This window comes from Patiria miniata, unplaced genomic scaffold (assembly GCF_015706575.1).
Source record: "Patiria miniata isolate m_02_andy unplaced genomic scaffold, ASM1570657v1 HiC_scaffold_7, whole genome shotgun sequence".
In the NCBI taxonomy this organism is placed as follows: domain Eukaryota; kingdom Metazoa; phylum Echinodermata; class Asteroidea; order Valvatida; family Asterinidae; genus Patiria; species Patiria miniata.
This window is the reverse complement of record NW_024037074.1, coordinates 37019018-37034942: the sequence shown is the minus strand read 5'-3', so window position 1 is coordinate 37034942 and position 15925 is coordinate 37019018. Positions and strand designations below refer to the sequence as shown.

The window sequence follows — 15925 nt, the reverse complement described above, 5'->3', positions numbered from 1 at the left end:
CTATAAAGTGTTTCCCATTTTCCCCACTTTTTTCCAGAACTTCACTGTATTACACTGTATTTATTCCCTGATGAATCCATAGAACAATAGAGTGCTGGGGCAGTTCGGGGCAGTTTGGGGCAGTACAGGCAGGGCAGTTTGGGGCGGTACAGCAACTACTGACCGGTACTACTCTAAAGTGTTTCCCATTTTCCCAAATTTTTTTCAAGAACTTCACTGTATTACATTGTATTTATTCCCTGATGAATCCATAAAACCATACTGTGCTGGGGCGGTTTTGGGCAGTACAGGCAGGGCAGTTTGGGGCGGTACAGCAACTACTGACCAGTACTACTATAAAGTGTTTCCCATTTTCCCCACTTTTTTCCAGAACTTCACTGTATTACACTGTATTTATTCCCTGATGAATCCATAGAACAATAGAGTGCTGGGGCAGTTCGGGGCGGTTTGGGGCAGTACAGGCAGGGCAGTTTGGGGCGGTACAGCAACTACTGACCGGTACTACTCTAAAGAGTTTCCCATTTTCCCCAATTTTTTTTCAGAACTTCACTGTATTAAGTTGTATTTATTCCCTGAAGAATCCATAAAACCATACAGTGCTGGGGCGCTTTGGGGCAGTACAGGCAGGGCAGTTTGGGGCGGTACAGCAAATACTAACCGGTACTACTCTTCTCCTCTCTGGTCAGGTTGGCGGCCTGCGATGACATCAGTTGTATCAGATCCTCCTTGCTGTCCGGCAACGGATCTGACGACCCGCTGTCCCCGCTGGTGCCGCTGCCAACGTCCACCTCGCTGCTGGTGTCCGAGTAGATGCTGCGCCGGTGGTTCAGGCCGCGGCGGAACAGCGTGACGGCACGGAGGGCGTTGCGTAGCTTGACCCACTGCTGGTAACCGCTGAAGCCGGACGCCGGCCACGTGCTCTCCAATACAGCCTGTGTAAGAAATGTTTGAAACCATGTGCAATGATTGGGCAAAATTAAAAGCATCTCGAACAGTAAATAGTCATCTAAGTAATAATCCTGGAAAAGTTGCTCCTGGAAAAGTTGAATTTTCCCCAAATTTCCTGATTGTATCTCAGCCGGCGATATCAAGGCGCTTTAAGTAAACAGTCCCGCTCAGTCTAGCAGTAGCTGATGAAGTTTACGTGTATGATTCCCCGAAGTAATGAACAGTTTTTATCAGATGAAATAAACCCGATCGGGGAACTTTTCTCCACAAGTTTTTTTGGGATCTACATGTACTGCATAAACACTGCTGGTACTGCTGGTAAAGTTTAACAAAACCTCACCAGGGACAGATTAAATGAAGCTGTCAACCCTGTTCAAGACTGCTTGACAAATTTAGCTCCTAAGCAATTACCTTAGAATTTGGACCCACAAGGCAAACATATTCCACTGCACATCACACTGTTTACTACCTCCATGAAATTAGCTCAAGTGAAATAAAAAGGGGAGTTGGGATATTTTGACAAAGATATCATAGTACAGAACAACTAGGACGAGTAACCTTGCAAGCCTCAAAATCCTGAGACATAAATATTTACAAAATTGGATGTTGTAGTCATGTGATAGTAAATTTCAGCAAACTGTTTTGTTCTGAACTGCATGTGCCATGTATATCTCTTGAAATACATGCGGTTTAAAAGTGTTGACATTTATTTCTAATAATAACAGGGTGTTTGTTCTGCCTGTCAGTTATCTGTCGGCATGGCATCACAGGTATGATTGAAACGTTAACAGTTTTGGCCAAAAACAAGTTTTATGCGAAGAGGTCAACTTACCATGTTGTAGAAGCCATAGGTGATTGCGTTGGGCTCGATGCCTCGTCGCTTCATCTCCATGTAGACCTGGACGGCTAGGACCGGCTGGCTGTACTGACCACACAGCTGCATCAGAACCCGATAGCAAACCTAAAAACCAAAAAACAATCAATCAATTCATAAAAGCTATAGTCCATCATTTGCAGCCATCAGAAAAGGAGCTGGCGTAATTATTGTTGAAAAAACAAACTTGGTTGAAAGATAGTAAGGGAACTAAACTCCCTGTGAAATTATTCTTTCTGGGAAGCTGTCATTTTGAAGTAATCAACGAAAGAAGGCCTTTCCAACGGTGCGTCTTAAGACGCACCGTAGGAAAATTTAAATTAGTAGTTCATTTTGTTATTCTGCGAAGCGCGCGCAAGCATTGGCACGATGCACACGCACGCGCAGGTGCTATAATTCGTCGGATCAGTGCGCGACGTCGCATATAGCTGCAATTCAAAACAATTCAAAACACGATTCAGTAACTTTTGATTTGAAATTGAGATCCTAGAATGCTGTTTTTTCTCGGAATATACAGCTGAAGCTTAGCTGAAACTTCATCAGGTTAGTTGTTCAGTACCCTTCATTAGATTTTGAACACTTTTGTTGCTTCAAACGAACAAAATGCACAAATTACAAATGATGGACTATATCTTTAATCAATCAAACAATCAGTGAAGCCTTGAGGTCACTTAAAGTTCCCATGACTCAGATCATTGACTAGTTAGTCTAAATCAATATCCCACTGAACAATACAGAAGTGTCCATGATAACACAAAAAAGGCCACATTACACGTAGCTTCTAAGGGCAATTTCAGTGTTATGTACATGTAATGTCCATGACAGAGCATTTAAGAGCTCAGTCATTAACCAGTTCGCGACGGATGACGTGTATACCCGCAAAGGTTTTACGGTACTCGGAACTGATGGCGGATACACGCGAAGGGAGCGAGGCCGGAAAATATCTGTCAGTGACCCGCTCGCAGCAGGCGAGGCCGGATATATAAGTGTGCTGCCCAAGGGTGATGGCTTCAACCCGCCTGGCTTGAAGTAAAGTGAAAGTAATCCCAAGCCTCGTTCCTTTCTTGAACTGGTTAAACCTGAAAATGTATTTGTTTCCAATCTGACACATCCATCATCTAGTAATAGTCAAGGAGATTACAGACTAGGAGTTTTGGATCATTTCTCTGAATCGTTCATTTGATATCAAGGTTAATTAGATTTGTCACCGACATTACACTTCCTTTCATAACGCTGGAATTGCCAATGTGTCTTTTGCTTTTAAGCAGTTTCTCTTTGCTTGACACTGATTCTATGTTTGGCAATTGTAACACTAAGCTACAGGGACTGCGTGAAAAAAAATCTGTCAAAAGGTGCCGCCCTTTCAACTTTTCAAGCAGATCAGTTACCAGACTGGAGATGTGACCTAATATCACACAAATGTATGAGGACAGGTAATACACTCAAAGCTTCGGACATTGACAAAGCTGCTTTCATTGTAGTCTAATTGGCCCAGTTCAATGAGTTGACCTTGCTTCAAAGGTCATTGGGCCACTGACACCCTGGCTGATGTCGGACTGTATATCTGAGTGAGAGGCTTTAAGGCAGTGTTTAGAAGCAGCTTAACCTCACCTCATCAGCTAGCTGTAGCTCCTGTGCCTGCATCCTCTTCAGCACCTCAAAGGCCGTCCTTAGAGCCCTAGTCTTTGAACGGGTGGCCTTGACGTAGGAGGGTAGATGGAGGAACCAGAGAGCGTAACACTGGCCCAATAGGAAACTGGAAAGACACAAATCACATTCAGAAAAATATTTATTTATAATCTGGGTTTTCCCAACACCCAGTCAGCCCACACCCAGTACCCATAGCCCACCATCCACACCCAATTTACTACCCCCTTCCTAACCCACTTTGCCCATTGTTCTGGCAACGCAGCCTCCTGCGTGGCCATCCTCTGGGAGTTTCTGATACCCAATCAGCACACCTAGTACCCATTACCAACCATTCATGCCCAGTTTATTACCCACCCTCAACCCACTACCCATTACACCGAACTTACCACCCTCCAGAATCCGCCTAGCCTATTGTTCAGGCATCAGAAGATCCTGATACCCAATCAGCACACCCAGTACCCACAACCCACCATTCATTCACGCCCAGATTACTACCCCCAACTCACTACCTGTTAATGCCAAGTTTACAAACCCCCTACCCACAATCCATTTACGCCCAGTTTACTACCCCTCTAACCCACCATTTACGCCCAGGTTACTACCCCTCTAACCCACCTTGCCCATTGCTCAGGCGATGCAGCCTGCTGCTTGGCCATCCTCTGGGAGTCCCTGATACCCAGTCAGCACACCCAGTCGCCCATAACCTACCACTCATGCCCTGATTACTACTCCCAAAAAACTCACTACCTGTTTACGCCCACTTAATTACCCACTACCCATTTACGCCCAGTTTACTACCCACCTTGCCCATTGCTCAGGTGACGCAGCCTGCTGTTTGGCCATCCTCTGGGAGTTCCTGATCTCATGCTTGGTCCTCCTGGGGAATGGGCTGCTCTGCTGCCCGCTGCCTCGCAGGCCTCTGGCGCTGAGTGGGGTCTTGATGGGTTGCTTCACACGGCCTGCCGTGGTGGGGTCAAACAGCTCCGGTCTCAGAAGTGGGAACTTATCATATCTGTTGGAATATAGACACATTACTCAAAAACACTCCACCAAACTGCTCCAAAACAAAGAACACTCCGATTTCTAGAGGGACGCTGAACCAGGGCCTAATTTCATGAATATAATCTGCAAATTTATCTGCCAAGTATAATTCCACTAGAGAACCTCTCACAAGCAAACTTAGCTTTACCATTCACCTGGTTATCTCATTTTAATAAGCAATTTTTGTTTTTTGCTCAAAAACACATCTCAACTTAGCTCATCCACAAAATTGGCTCCTGAACTCATGGAGTTTTATCACAAATTCTGGCATTCATAATTCTCTTTTCATAAGATGGAATTTTTGCGTCGGGGTGATGTAAATCAAATTTGATTCATAATTCTCCTTCATGTATGAAACATATGACCATAAAATGCCCCGATATGACTAAGAATGATATATCAAATTTATCCTTAAAAAAAAAACGATTTTGCTTGCACATTAGTAACACTTAGTAATATCTTCGGCTGTGCCAAATCACTTGGTTATGGCTAGCAGTAACACGTTTCAATGGTAAGCGGCTTCAGCAGCTTCCATAGACCCATGTGCAATTGTTAGCCGTAGCCAAGTACTTTGGACAAAGTCTTACAAAACCCTACAGCAACAATGTTAATAATATGTTAATAAAAAAAACATTTAGGGGGGTAATGCCTACAGGTATTCTTCATTTCCGAAGCCATTAGCATCAGGAGGGGTGACGAATACTGTGTGCTCGCTGCCCTGTTGGTCCTCTGCATCAATCATTTGGACCTCCTCACGACCGTCATTATTGTCAAGCTGCGGTTAAGAAAAACAAATCGCTTTAGTTACAATAGTCATAATATTTTTGGTGTGATTCTGCATCAGAATTGAAAAGAATCTTTCAGAATCAGAATCATGACTCCACTCCTATGAGGGGGAGGGGGCTTATTTTGTGGGGGAGTTCATTGAGTTTAACCTTAACAATCCTGAATCCTCCAATTTTAATACGATTTTGCACACCCCCTAAAATCTCATTATTCCGTTCCCCGAATTTGGATCAGGCAGCACAGGGGGAGAGGGGGAGAGGGGGAGGGGTGGGGGGGGGGGGGGGTTGTTTCCAGATTTCATGTGGGGGAATGTGCCCCCAAAGTAATGCCACTGTTCGGTGGGAAAATTAGGAGAGCAAATACACCTCTTAACTCTAACAGAACTCAACCCATCAAACCCCAGCGGCATGTTTTGTTGGAATCTGTCAGGATGGGTACAGTACCCCTAAACTGACAGTCTTTTACATTGGGTTGGCACACCTCCAGAATCAAAGTCAGAAATATGTGGGTGCAGTTTCCAATATGGTGTTGGAATTTGCCAGGATGGGTATGGTTCCTAGTAAATCATGCTGGGGAGTTAGGCTTAATGAGGTACCGCTGCAAATGCATTTCACAAGTGGACTTTAAGAATTTGTTTCCAATATTTTTTTTCTTGACGAAAAATATGCCATGACTAATCTCCGTGTGGATGTGAACAAACTCCAGCAAGTGTCTTTTATATCTCTCTCTACTTTGTAACCGTAGAGGGACTTCTTGCGCACAGATCCCAAGAACGGTCAATTTGTAGCGAATGAGATTCGCAAGTGCAAGGGAAGCCCCTCCCTACCTTATCAATGCATTCATCAAAGAAGGCAAATCGCTCATCGTTGCCCGAGATGAAGGACCGCTCCTCGATGAACTTGTAGAACATCTGCGTCTTCAGGAACTGCTTGAAGAAAGGATGGGACGTCTTCTCCCGCGTCTTCATGAAGCCTGTAGTATAAGGAACCAGGGGAAAATGATATCATCATCAAGCAAATTCAGAGTCAGTCAGACTTGAAGGTTTGCATGGTGGACGGTCAATAAGTGATGTATTAGCAAGAGCACCCTATATGCGTATCCCTTTTGTGAAGATTGTGTGGTCCTGAACAGAACACGTTCATTCAAAGTTTTAGACAGTTTCCTCGGTCTGTCTTCAAGAGTCAAATTCAGTACGCCAAAATTGGCAATATATTAAAAATCACACATCCAAATTACAATTGCTAATTTTTCTACAGATATAGTATCTGATAATAAATCAATAGAATTAACGTAGATTAACCCTAACTCCATACAGCATGTTCAAAATTTATATCAAAATAGGAGATGTCCTGGTTGTTTCGGTTTAGCATGAAAACATTGGTTGGCATCAAGAAACTTAGTTCAGACCACAACAATCTTAATATATATATCTTAATCTTAATATCCACAAGATAAGGAGGAAAGAATATACTGTTTTAGCCAAAATACTATTTATAAAGCAGCCAAACAGAAATGCAGTGTTTACAAATTATTTACTGGTATAATTACTTATACATGCCAAAAGTAAAGTACAGGGTTCTTTTATGTTTTCTGTTCGTCGTTGTAAGTTGTCAAATAAGATAATTATTTTGTCAGTGTGACAATGATGAACTTACCAGGGTGATCAAAGCGAGCGCTGGCATCAGTCACCCTGTGGTTAGGCTGCTGGGTGATGGGCAGCAGGTTATGGCTGTAACCCTTCAGCATGGAGGACATGAAGGTCAGGAAAGCCTCCTGAATCCTGTGCTCCATTTGCAGCTGTCAAAATATGAGAATTACTCCAAAATATTAATTTTGATGACAATGAATTCTTGCATTGGGGAGATGTTGTTTTATATTTAACATTGATATGAAGGTCGGGAATGCCTCCTGAATCCTGTGCTCCTTTTGCAATCATTGAATGAGAAGGAACGAAAAAAACAATTTATGGCAGAGAGAAGAAACGTCCTTAATTTTGTGGCATCCCACTTCTGACACCATGTAACGATCAGACGGATTGGATTTAATAAAGAGAACACTCAAGTAGTTTGAGCCAGCTACCGGCTATGTATTGTATGTCTACCAGATGGCTGCCTACATGGACATCACACTCACATGGTTATGTGCACTAGACAATAGAGGGCGCTGTGCATAATTATAAGTGGTACAGTTCAACGAACCCTATGAATGCACACATTCATTACATCTCCCCTTTAAAGCCAAACACTTATGCACTTCAGCTACCAACACCAGTGCATAAACAGCCGCTTCTGTGACAATGAGAGCTAGTCCCATTGAACAATGCCACGGTTGTATCCTGCTGCATTCGGTGACCGCAGACTCTGAGGCAGTTTGGCCTTGGAGACTCTTGGCCTGATGGATCTTGCTGCGCATTGCAGGCTTGTCATTTTAATCAAGTATTGCATGTTGCTGCATCTGGCAGGGTTTCTAGCCAAAATACCCTGGAGGGTTTGGGTTAACTGTTTAGTGTGGGCCCAGTTTGACAGCCAATATCACAAACATTACTCTGTCTGGTACCCTGTATCACATACCTGTTTCTTCTTGCGGTTGAAGTCTGCCTCTAAGGGAGCCACTTCCACGGCTTGTTCGTCGGACACGCCGTCGCCGATGCCGGACTCACACAGCTCATAATACAGCTTGTTCAGCATGCTGTGCAGACGCTTAGCTGGCTTCTGTTAATTTTAAAATACAAAACGATAAAATTCGAAATTAAAAAATGTGATCTTACTTGAGAACTGATCTCCGAAAGACACACTCCGTTATGGGTACATGTAAACCTAGTTTCATCAAATTTGAACCAAACGCTTGCTGTAAAAAAAATGAATTCATAGAGAGAACACTAGCGATGGTGTAACTCTGATCCTTGAACCTAAACCCCTTGAGTGATTTACTAGGAACCTTCCTCACCCTTGCAAAATCAAACACCATATGGTAAACTCAACCACCCAAACTGTTGGACTCTGATTATGGTGGTATGCCTAACCCCATGTAAAGCACAATAAATGAACTAGAGCAGTACTCACTCCAGAATCAAACCAAACACGCAGTTGGATTTTGAAGTGATGGGGTGATTAGTGTTAAAAAAAATAATAATAGGGCTCGCTCAATGACGGCCATTTATGTAGGAGAACTGCAACTGCGTATTTTACGCAATCAAGCAAGCATTGTGCAGTGTTCAAAATGTTCCAAACACGCGCGCTTGTTGCTTGAAATGTGTTCGAAATACGACGCAGCCGATGCGCGTTATGCAAGTTGACGCTCAAAATGCCGATGCACGTGGATGGTATGTAGGAAATTACGTCATTTGAACGAGACCTATAAGTCCTACACAATATGTATTCCACACTTCCAGACTGTTTTTTGGCTTTTAAGGTCCATTTCCATGAATTGTTTAAACTTGAAATGCAAATTGAAACCTTACCTTTGGCAAGATTTTCCACGTTACAGGCTTCCTCTCTTCAGATCTGAATTAGAAGAAAACAAAGAAATGAGATTTTACAATTGCTGTCCTCTTGATATTTTAAGGTTTGCCAAGGAAAAAAACACCCTTCCAGCTACAGACTACTAAACCATCACCTCCGTTACCGAGAAGTTTGATCAGAGCATCAGAACACCGACACCAGCCCCAATCTACAGACACCTGGGAAGACTGTCATGCCATTTGCAGAATGTGAACGGCCTAGAGCAGTAAAGTGTTTGGCAATTAAAGAGTGATAAGATACAAATGTAGGTGTCATTCTACCCACTGGTCATTTACAGAAAGTTTGACAAGAGTCCCTCGCAAGTCTATCACAAGCCATCCTATCCCAAGTCACGCCACAAGCCACAAAAATCAATAATGGCGAAGGCATTCCTTGACATTTTTCAACCCTATTCACTTCTGACTAAGGTGCCATCTGATATGTAACGGGGCTTGTGATTTGACTTGAGATAGACTTCAGTACACTCTGTGACCTAGCAACCCGAAAACTGAATTTCAATTCAGCAACCTTAAAATCGCAATACAATAATTTTTATGATGGCAAACTTTGTGATCGCCCAATTCCACTATCAAGCTTTTGCAAGTTCTTTTTCGCATCACAAAAGCATCCCACCAAAACTATGGCATTATCTTATATGATTACAGATTCTTAATATAAAAAAAAGAGACTTTTAGCCGGCAAATACATACACTGATGATTCCATGGGCAGTTTATGACTTGGAGGGAATAAAATGAACACAGAATGAAATGTGACAATGAAATATGAGAACAAAAAAAAAAAAAAAAAAGAGGTGTAAAATTACATTCAGCCAATGGCAATAAATTAGACTGCAAGAGCATTAATAAAGCAAAAGACAGCTCAAGTTTTTATTGCCTTCAGTCATTTTTGTTCAAACAGTTTTCAGGTTTACTTTCACCTTCCTTGAAGCCATACTCAAAACAAAATGTGACAAGAATAGTGAAGGATAATGTAGGTTTAACTAAATTCTTTTCAAAAGGCATTAAGAAAATGTACTTCGCACGTCAAAATAAATAAAACAAAATAAAACAAAATAAAACAGAAAAGGACAATTGTAATATAATACAGAAAGCGAGAAAGGGGACCACGGATTGAGAAATCAGTCGTTTAAGAGTGTGCAACCATAAGACTTACTGCAGTATGCTGTTTGTGTCGATATCCAGGCACGTGGCATCTGTCGGAGGCTCGTACATGTCAAAGTAGCGTGAATCTACGCCGATGATGACAGGTAACGGGGCGCTGATGACAGCCGACAGGCTGAGTGGGCAGAGGGGAATGTAGGGACACTGCCACATGAAGGGGAAGATCATCTGGATAGGAGAGACGCACGAAAAAAAAAATTATGGATAGGGTTAGCGGAAAATAAAGTCTGGGAAAGAGTTCCATACTGGGCCACCACTCATATTCCCTCATGTGATCTAAAAAGTACCAAAAGTTGTGAATCTGATGAAGAAAGACTATTTAAGGAGTGCAAACATTCTTCAAATTCTTTAACTTTATCTGTCATGGCCCATAGGCTTAGTGCAGGAGGTCTGAGTGGTGGCCCAGTATGGAATTCTTTCCAAAGTCTGTCCTGAGCCCATATGGGCCATTAGGCTGGTGTTTATCTCAGGTTTGTTTGGTGTAAAATGACTGAGAATATTTCTATTCCCCCTGGATGGGATGCCAGTGTATCACAGCTTACTCCCCAATTAATGCCGGTACCCATTTATAGTCCTGGGTGGAGAGAGGCAGGTGTGGATTAAGTGCCTTGATTAAGGACAAAACATACGGCAAGCAGCTGGATTTGAACCCCGTGATCATGAGTCACGAACATTAACTATTACCACCTCCCCTCCCCCTCCCCCTTCCTCACCTGGAAGTCTGTTCAATGCTCTGACTGCAAAATGGGGGACACCAAAAATATAAACAAATGTTGAACATGTTCACAGGCAAACCTACCGCGGCCACTGCTTCGGCCACCCCCGTGAGTAAGGCCGGCCGGAGTGAATGCAGCAGCAACTTGTGTTCCAGCAGCACAAACGCCAGCATGTTCATGCTGTTCTCTGGGGCCAGGTTGCGCAGCATGGCACAGAAGGAGGCACCGCTGAGGGGCATGGGAGAGGTCTGGGGCTGGGCTAGGATCAGGGAGTCGTGACCAAGCTAAGAGGTACAAAAAAAAGACAGGAATTATTTCACGATGATTTCGTGATTTCATACAAACAGATGCATTCTCTCTGCGTGATCCCCGCAAATTCTTAAGTTTGCAGCATTGCTACTGTTGCTAGCATCATACAATGTAACTTTCGAGTGTGATCCCTGGCTGTATGGCATATACCGGTTTATGGCTTCTGAATAGTACCCTGATCAAAGAAATTTTACAAATTCTGAGACAGCCAATGAAGGGTGGGATAGCTCACTTGGTAGACTGCCATTATGGTATTCAAGTCCCCTCAACTCAGACAATATGAAAATATGATCAAATCAATTTATCCATACCAGAAAAAAAGTAAAATGCATGTCGATTCAGGTCTCTGTTAAATAATCTTAATAAGCATTGTATTTGAAATCAAAAGCGAGTTTAATTATTATTGGATATATGAAAAAGGATATCCATCATACGTGGACTGGAGTTTGGTTATATTGAAATAATCCAACAGAAAACATCAGAATATATTGTGGGCTTTTTAATTTTTAAATATTTTAATCCTCCTGCTGTCTGAACAGTCACAAACAGTCAAAAACAACAATCCTTTTTCCCTGCCATGCCTTTTACACAGGCTAGTCACCAACAGTCAGATCATATTTCAAGCAAGCACTGTGACTAGTCAAATTCAGGCAACCAAGAGAAGCAGGCAAGTGGTTGCACAGCTGGCTCATCACCTCCACTACTAGACAAAGCACAGCTGTATCAATTTACATAAACAGTCACAGCCAGTCAATCCTGCTACATGTATATAAAGGCTGGGAGCTGTTAACTGTAAAAACAATCACTTGATTGATTTTGACTGAAAAGGACAGCTTGACACAGAATGTGCATTTTGCATAGGAGTGTTAAATATCTTATTTGCCAAAGCAGGCTGAATATTGACAAAAAAAGACAATTTGTGATGATAAACAAAATACACAAGGCGAACCAGTACATTTAAATGATGCCATGTTGTAACGGGTGATAAAGAAAACAACAAAGTTGAGCCATCAGATGCTATATTATCCAAATTCCAAACTGCTAACTATTTCGTATGTTATGTCTTCTTCAGTCGTTTTCATACACGCGTCCCATACTGTTTATCCACCTCACCCCAACCTCCGAAAGTAATGTCTAAAGCAATGTCAATGTTGAAGCATTAGACACAATGTGACAGGTTTTTCTGGACCACTGGCATTTCTGCACACCCAGTAATTGTCGTGCAAAGACAGCCTAGCCTCAAAAGCAAACAGCGATGACAGATTCGTTTCAACCGTTCATTGATAACGCGAAGTGAGGAACTAAGTTAGATCCAGAGAGCTAGAGCAGATGCTTACCTCCATGAGAATTCTTGGCCGCTGCACGGTGGGGAAGGGGACTTCGCTCATGAAGTGAGCGATGTGTCTGAAATGACAGAAAAATGGAGGAAAGTCAACACATATATTGATGGGATACATGTTCAATTAAAAAAGTTCCAAGGCTGACAGACAGGACCATTGACTCTAAATGTGACAATCTGGCATGCGTAGGGATTTAGTGACTTACACATACTGTCATTCTATAAATTTGGGGTCCACTTTTTTTCCTGTCCCTGTTACATCTGACATCTATGATTTTATAATTCTGATGCACGCCTTAGTGTAGTCGTCCTCCAAGAGTGACTATGAATAGCAAACTTGTAACCAACCCAGCAAATAAACCATTGTAAAGTACCGGTAACAGGGACAGGTAAAATGTCACACTTTGGACCACAAATTTATAGATTGACCAACGCACAAGACTGTTATACTGTCATTGAAAAATGAAAGGACACGATAGAATTAATACACAATTTTACCCAACTCGTCAAAAAAATAACATGAAATGCAAGATTGGAAAGAAATCTCATGACTTTTGATACTACAGATACTACATGTACCTTTCCTGGAGGCATTTGTATTAATTGTATCACTTGCTATGCGCAGTACGGTAATACTAATTATATGACATTCAGACAACATATTGTAATTATGCATACATGTAACAGGAATTTATGCATGCGTAAAAAAAAACTTGTGACATATGGAACATACTCACAGGTGACCCATTTCAGTATGTGTGAACGGAAATTCTAATACAACAAAACATTTTTTTCGATCAATGTACATTTGTAAAAATGTCTAAACAGAACACTTCAACCATGAGTGTTTTTCGTAGCCTTTGGCAGCATCACGTACATGTCCAACTTAATATTCAGTGTTTGTGTGTCAAGCCAACATCAGCCAGGAGACCCGGCGCTAATGGGGCAACACGCTTTGGGAGCTACGAGGGACATGACTAGCATCATCAAAGCAGGCTGGCTTGTTATTCTGACATTTAAAACTGTGTGCCAGAGTGTAACAGGTGCATATTATAACACTCAGCATACTTCAAAAAAAATCTACATTGTATTTTTTTTTTTTTTTTTAAAGGAAGGCGACTTTTCAAGAGACTTTCGGAAAAGACGTGTACGTTGAATTTTTGTCTTGCCCATTTTTGAGTTCCTGTATCCCCAATTCCATGGACTTTGTAGAGTTTGAAACCTCTAATGACTACATCCCTAAAGAAGCGTTCCCCATGCTTTTTTTGAGTTTCATCCCAAAAAACAGATTCCTTTTCTGAATTGCTATTTTTCTAGCAATGGAGAAAGATATTCACTTTTGAAAGAGACATCAACTGGAAAAATTGGTCCATGTTTAGTTGTTGAATATTACTTTACAATTTCGATTTGTTGGCTGCCAGACAATAAATGCATTCTCACGGGGTAGGCTGGTTCCAACCCCTCAAACACTATCGATAATGTATGGACTGGGAATTCCAAGAACATGATCAGTTGTAATGAAAACTACATGTACTTTGTTAGCTTTTCTGACCAAATGTTATGAGGCACAGCTTCTACTGATGTGTCATCTGATTTGTCTGTATCCGTTGCATGACTTGAACTTAAGCAGAGAGTTTGGCAGTAAACGTTGCTGAATATTGAATATTATTCATGTTGAATGACGTCAAGTTTACTTTGAACTCGCATTGCCATTCTTGTAAAGTATGGATTGGTATTTCTTTTTATTGAATCTCATCCATGACGACCGATTCATTCGGCCCGACGTTAGATTACATAATATACATCTCAAGAGGTTTTCTACATGGTAACAAGGGAACATCGAGCTGAACAAATCAAGATTTATACACGAGTCAAACTTTAACCTTTCAAAACAATTACATGTAAGTGGATTTCGCCACTGATCGTAAGCCTCTGGCTGAACTGGCTACTGCGTGCTCTGTATAGCAGGCGAGTTGGATATAGGATGTGTACACTGTGAGATGGGGATGGGGGGGGGGGGAAGCAGGTTAGGGGTTTAGGCACCAGGGCATTTTGGTTGTAGCCTTTTCTGTAATTGGATCAAGGCATTCTGAGTTTATCGATCGTAGCGCTAGGCTGAGGGGGGATTTGGGTAGCATCGTTCATCAGAGCACCGTGATCGATGTCGGCTGATATTCAACCGGTGGGGCCAAATAAAGGAACCTAGGCATCTTTTGGCTACATCTACAAATAATCTACCTAAAAGTACAATAAAACGCATTTAGATAACCGAGGCTCAGACATTTTCCATTCTTTAATGTGCTCTTTGCTTTTATCCATTTTAAATATAATAATTATTATACAAACAAACTTAGCAGTGTTGTTGACAGACGTTTATGACAAAAACTGTTTTGAACAGTTTCAAAAATTGTATTTAAATAATTGGAATCTAAATTATTTCAGTGCTTTGGGTGATAAGATTTTGAGTTAAATTTTCTGCTTTTTTCTTATAATTTTTTTTTTTTTTTTTCACTCTCAAAAGTGTTAATTCTATTGTTTCGGTAAGATTTGTTTTTTCCTTTTTGACATACTGAATCACTCCAAAAAACATCAGCTGCCAGGTCAATTTTCCGGCTGTTATTTCTTTTTTCTGTCATTCGGGCTAATCAAACGCTCATCGAAGGCGCGTGAACGTGCAGGGAGACGGTCGCACGACGCTCGAGTGTTAATGACAAGCAGAATGGGAGTCCGCGTAACATCGCGTATCATCACGTCAGCGATTTTATCCCGAGTGACCTTTGACATGGTCTATTTCATCGAGATACCGAACTAGCTTATTCTGGGGTGATATTAAGCAAAGCAAAATTTCTTTTCTTTTTTGAAAACATAGGCTACATGTAGTATGAGTTCACATACTTCAGTGCTAAAGTTCTGCAACATTAGCTTGTTTGACTTACTAAGAACAGTGCTACCGGTATTTTGCTTTTTCCAACATGTCCAAGGAACCAAAAATTGGTCCAACTTTATCTAAGGCCAAAAAAAATAAGTCTCCGGTTTCTGGTATGGAGCTTGCCCAAAAAGTGGTGCGGCGACGCGGCTTTTTTTATTAGCGCAAATATACGGGAGTCCAGAGAGGCCACATAAAGCTTATTCTCGATCATCACCCCATCTAAACATACGTTAAAATTGTGAAGCAGCAGGATTCCAGTCAAATCAGTGAGTTTGGTGGTTTTGAGACATCATCTTTCATTGAAAAAAAACTTTTTCATTTTGCCGACGCGCATGGTTACGGCGACGTGCGCGCATACCAGAAACCGGAGACTTTTTTTTTTTCGCCTAACCTGCGCAGCCAAGTATCAGTCGCCCGTTGAAACCAATGAAAAAGCGCCACAGATGTCAATCTTGGAAATACTGTGTGCCGAGATTGTTCCATCTTGAGGGTTAAGTAGTTTGCATATGATATGAATGTTTTAAGTTGTTGTTTTTTCTTAAGTTGTCTTCTTCTTTTTTTTGATTTGCTGAAATTCCCCTTAAGCTGTCGCCAGTATCAGCCCATGTAATATCCACATCCCACGGCCTACCCATCAGGCGCGATGGATCT

General features: G+C 41.8%; 1 protein-coding gene across 1 annotated transcript in view; it reads right to left on the bottom strand.

Annotated features, from left to right (window-relative positions):
- Positions 1-15925, bottom strand: part of LOC119744270 (C-myc promoter-binding protein-like) — an 88654-nt gene that overhangs the window by 31766 nt on the left and 40963 nt on the right. The window contains exons 8-19 of the mRNA XM_038220131.1: positions 12344-12410; positions 10781-10981; positions 9974-10149; positions 8760-8802; positions 7870-8010; positions 6955-7096; positions 6126-6271; positions 5167-5288; positions 4275-4484; positions 3434-3578; positions 1781-1909; positions 659-932 (exon numbers count right to left, since the gene is read on the bottom strand). Of these exons, the coding sequence (XP_038076059.1) occupies positions 659-932; positions 1781-1909; positions 3434-3578; positions 4275-4484; positions 5167-5288; positions 6126-6271; positions 6955-7096; positions 7870-8010; positions 8760-8802; positions 9974-10149; positions 10781-10981; positions 12344-12410 (1796 nt within the window). The remainder of the gene's footprint in view (positions 1-658; positions 933-1780; positions 1910-3433; positions 3579-4274; positions 4485-5166; positions 5289-6125; positions 6272-6954; positions 7097-7869; positions 8011-8759; positions 8803-9973; positions 10150-10780; positions 10982-12343; positions 12411-15925) is intronic.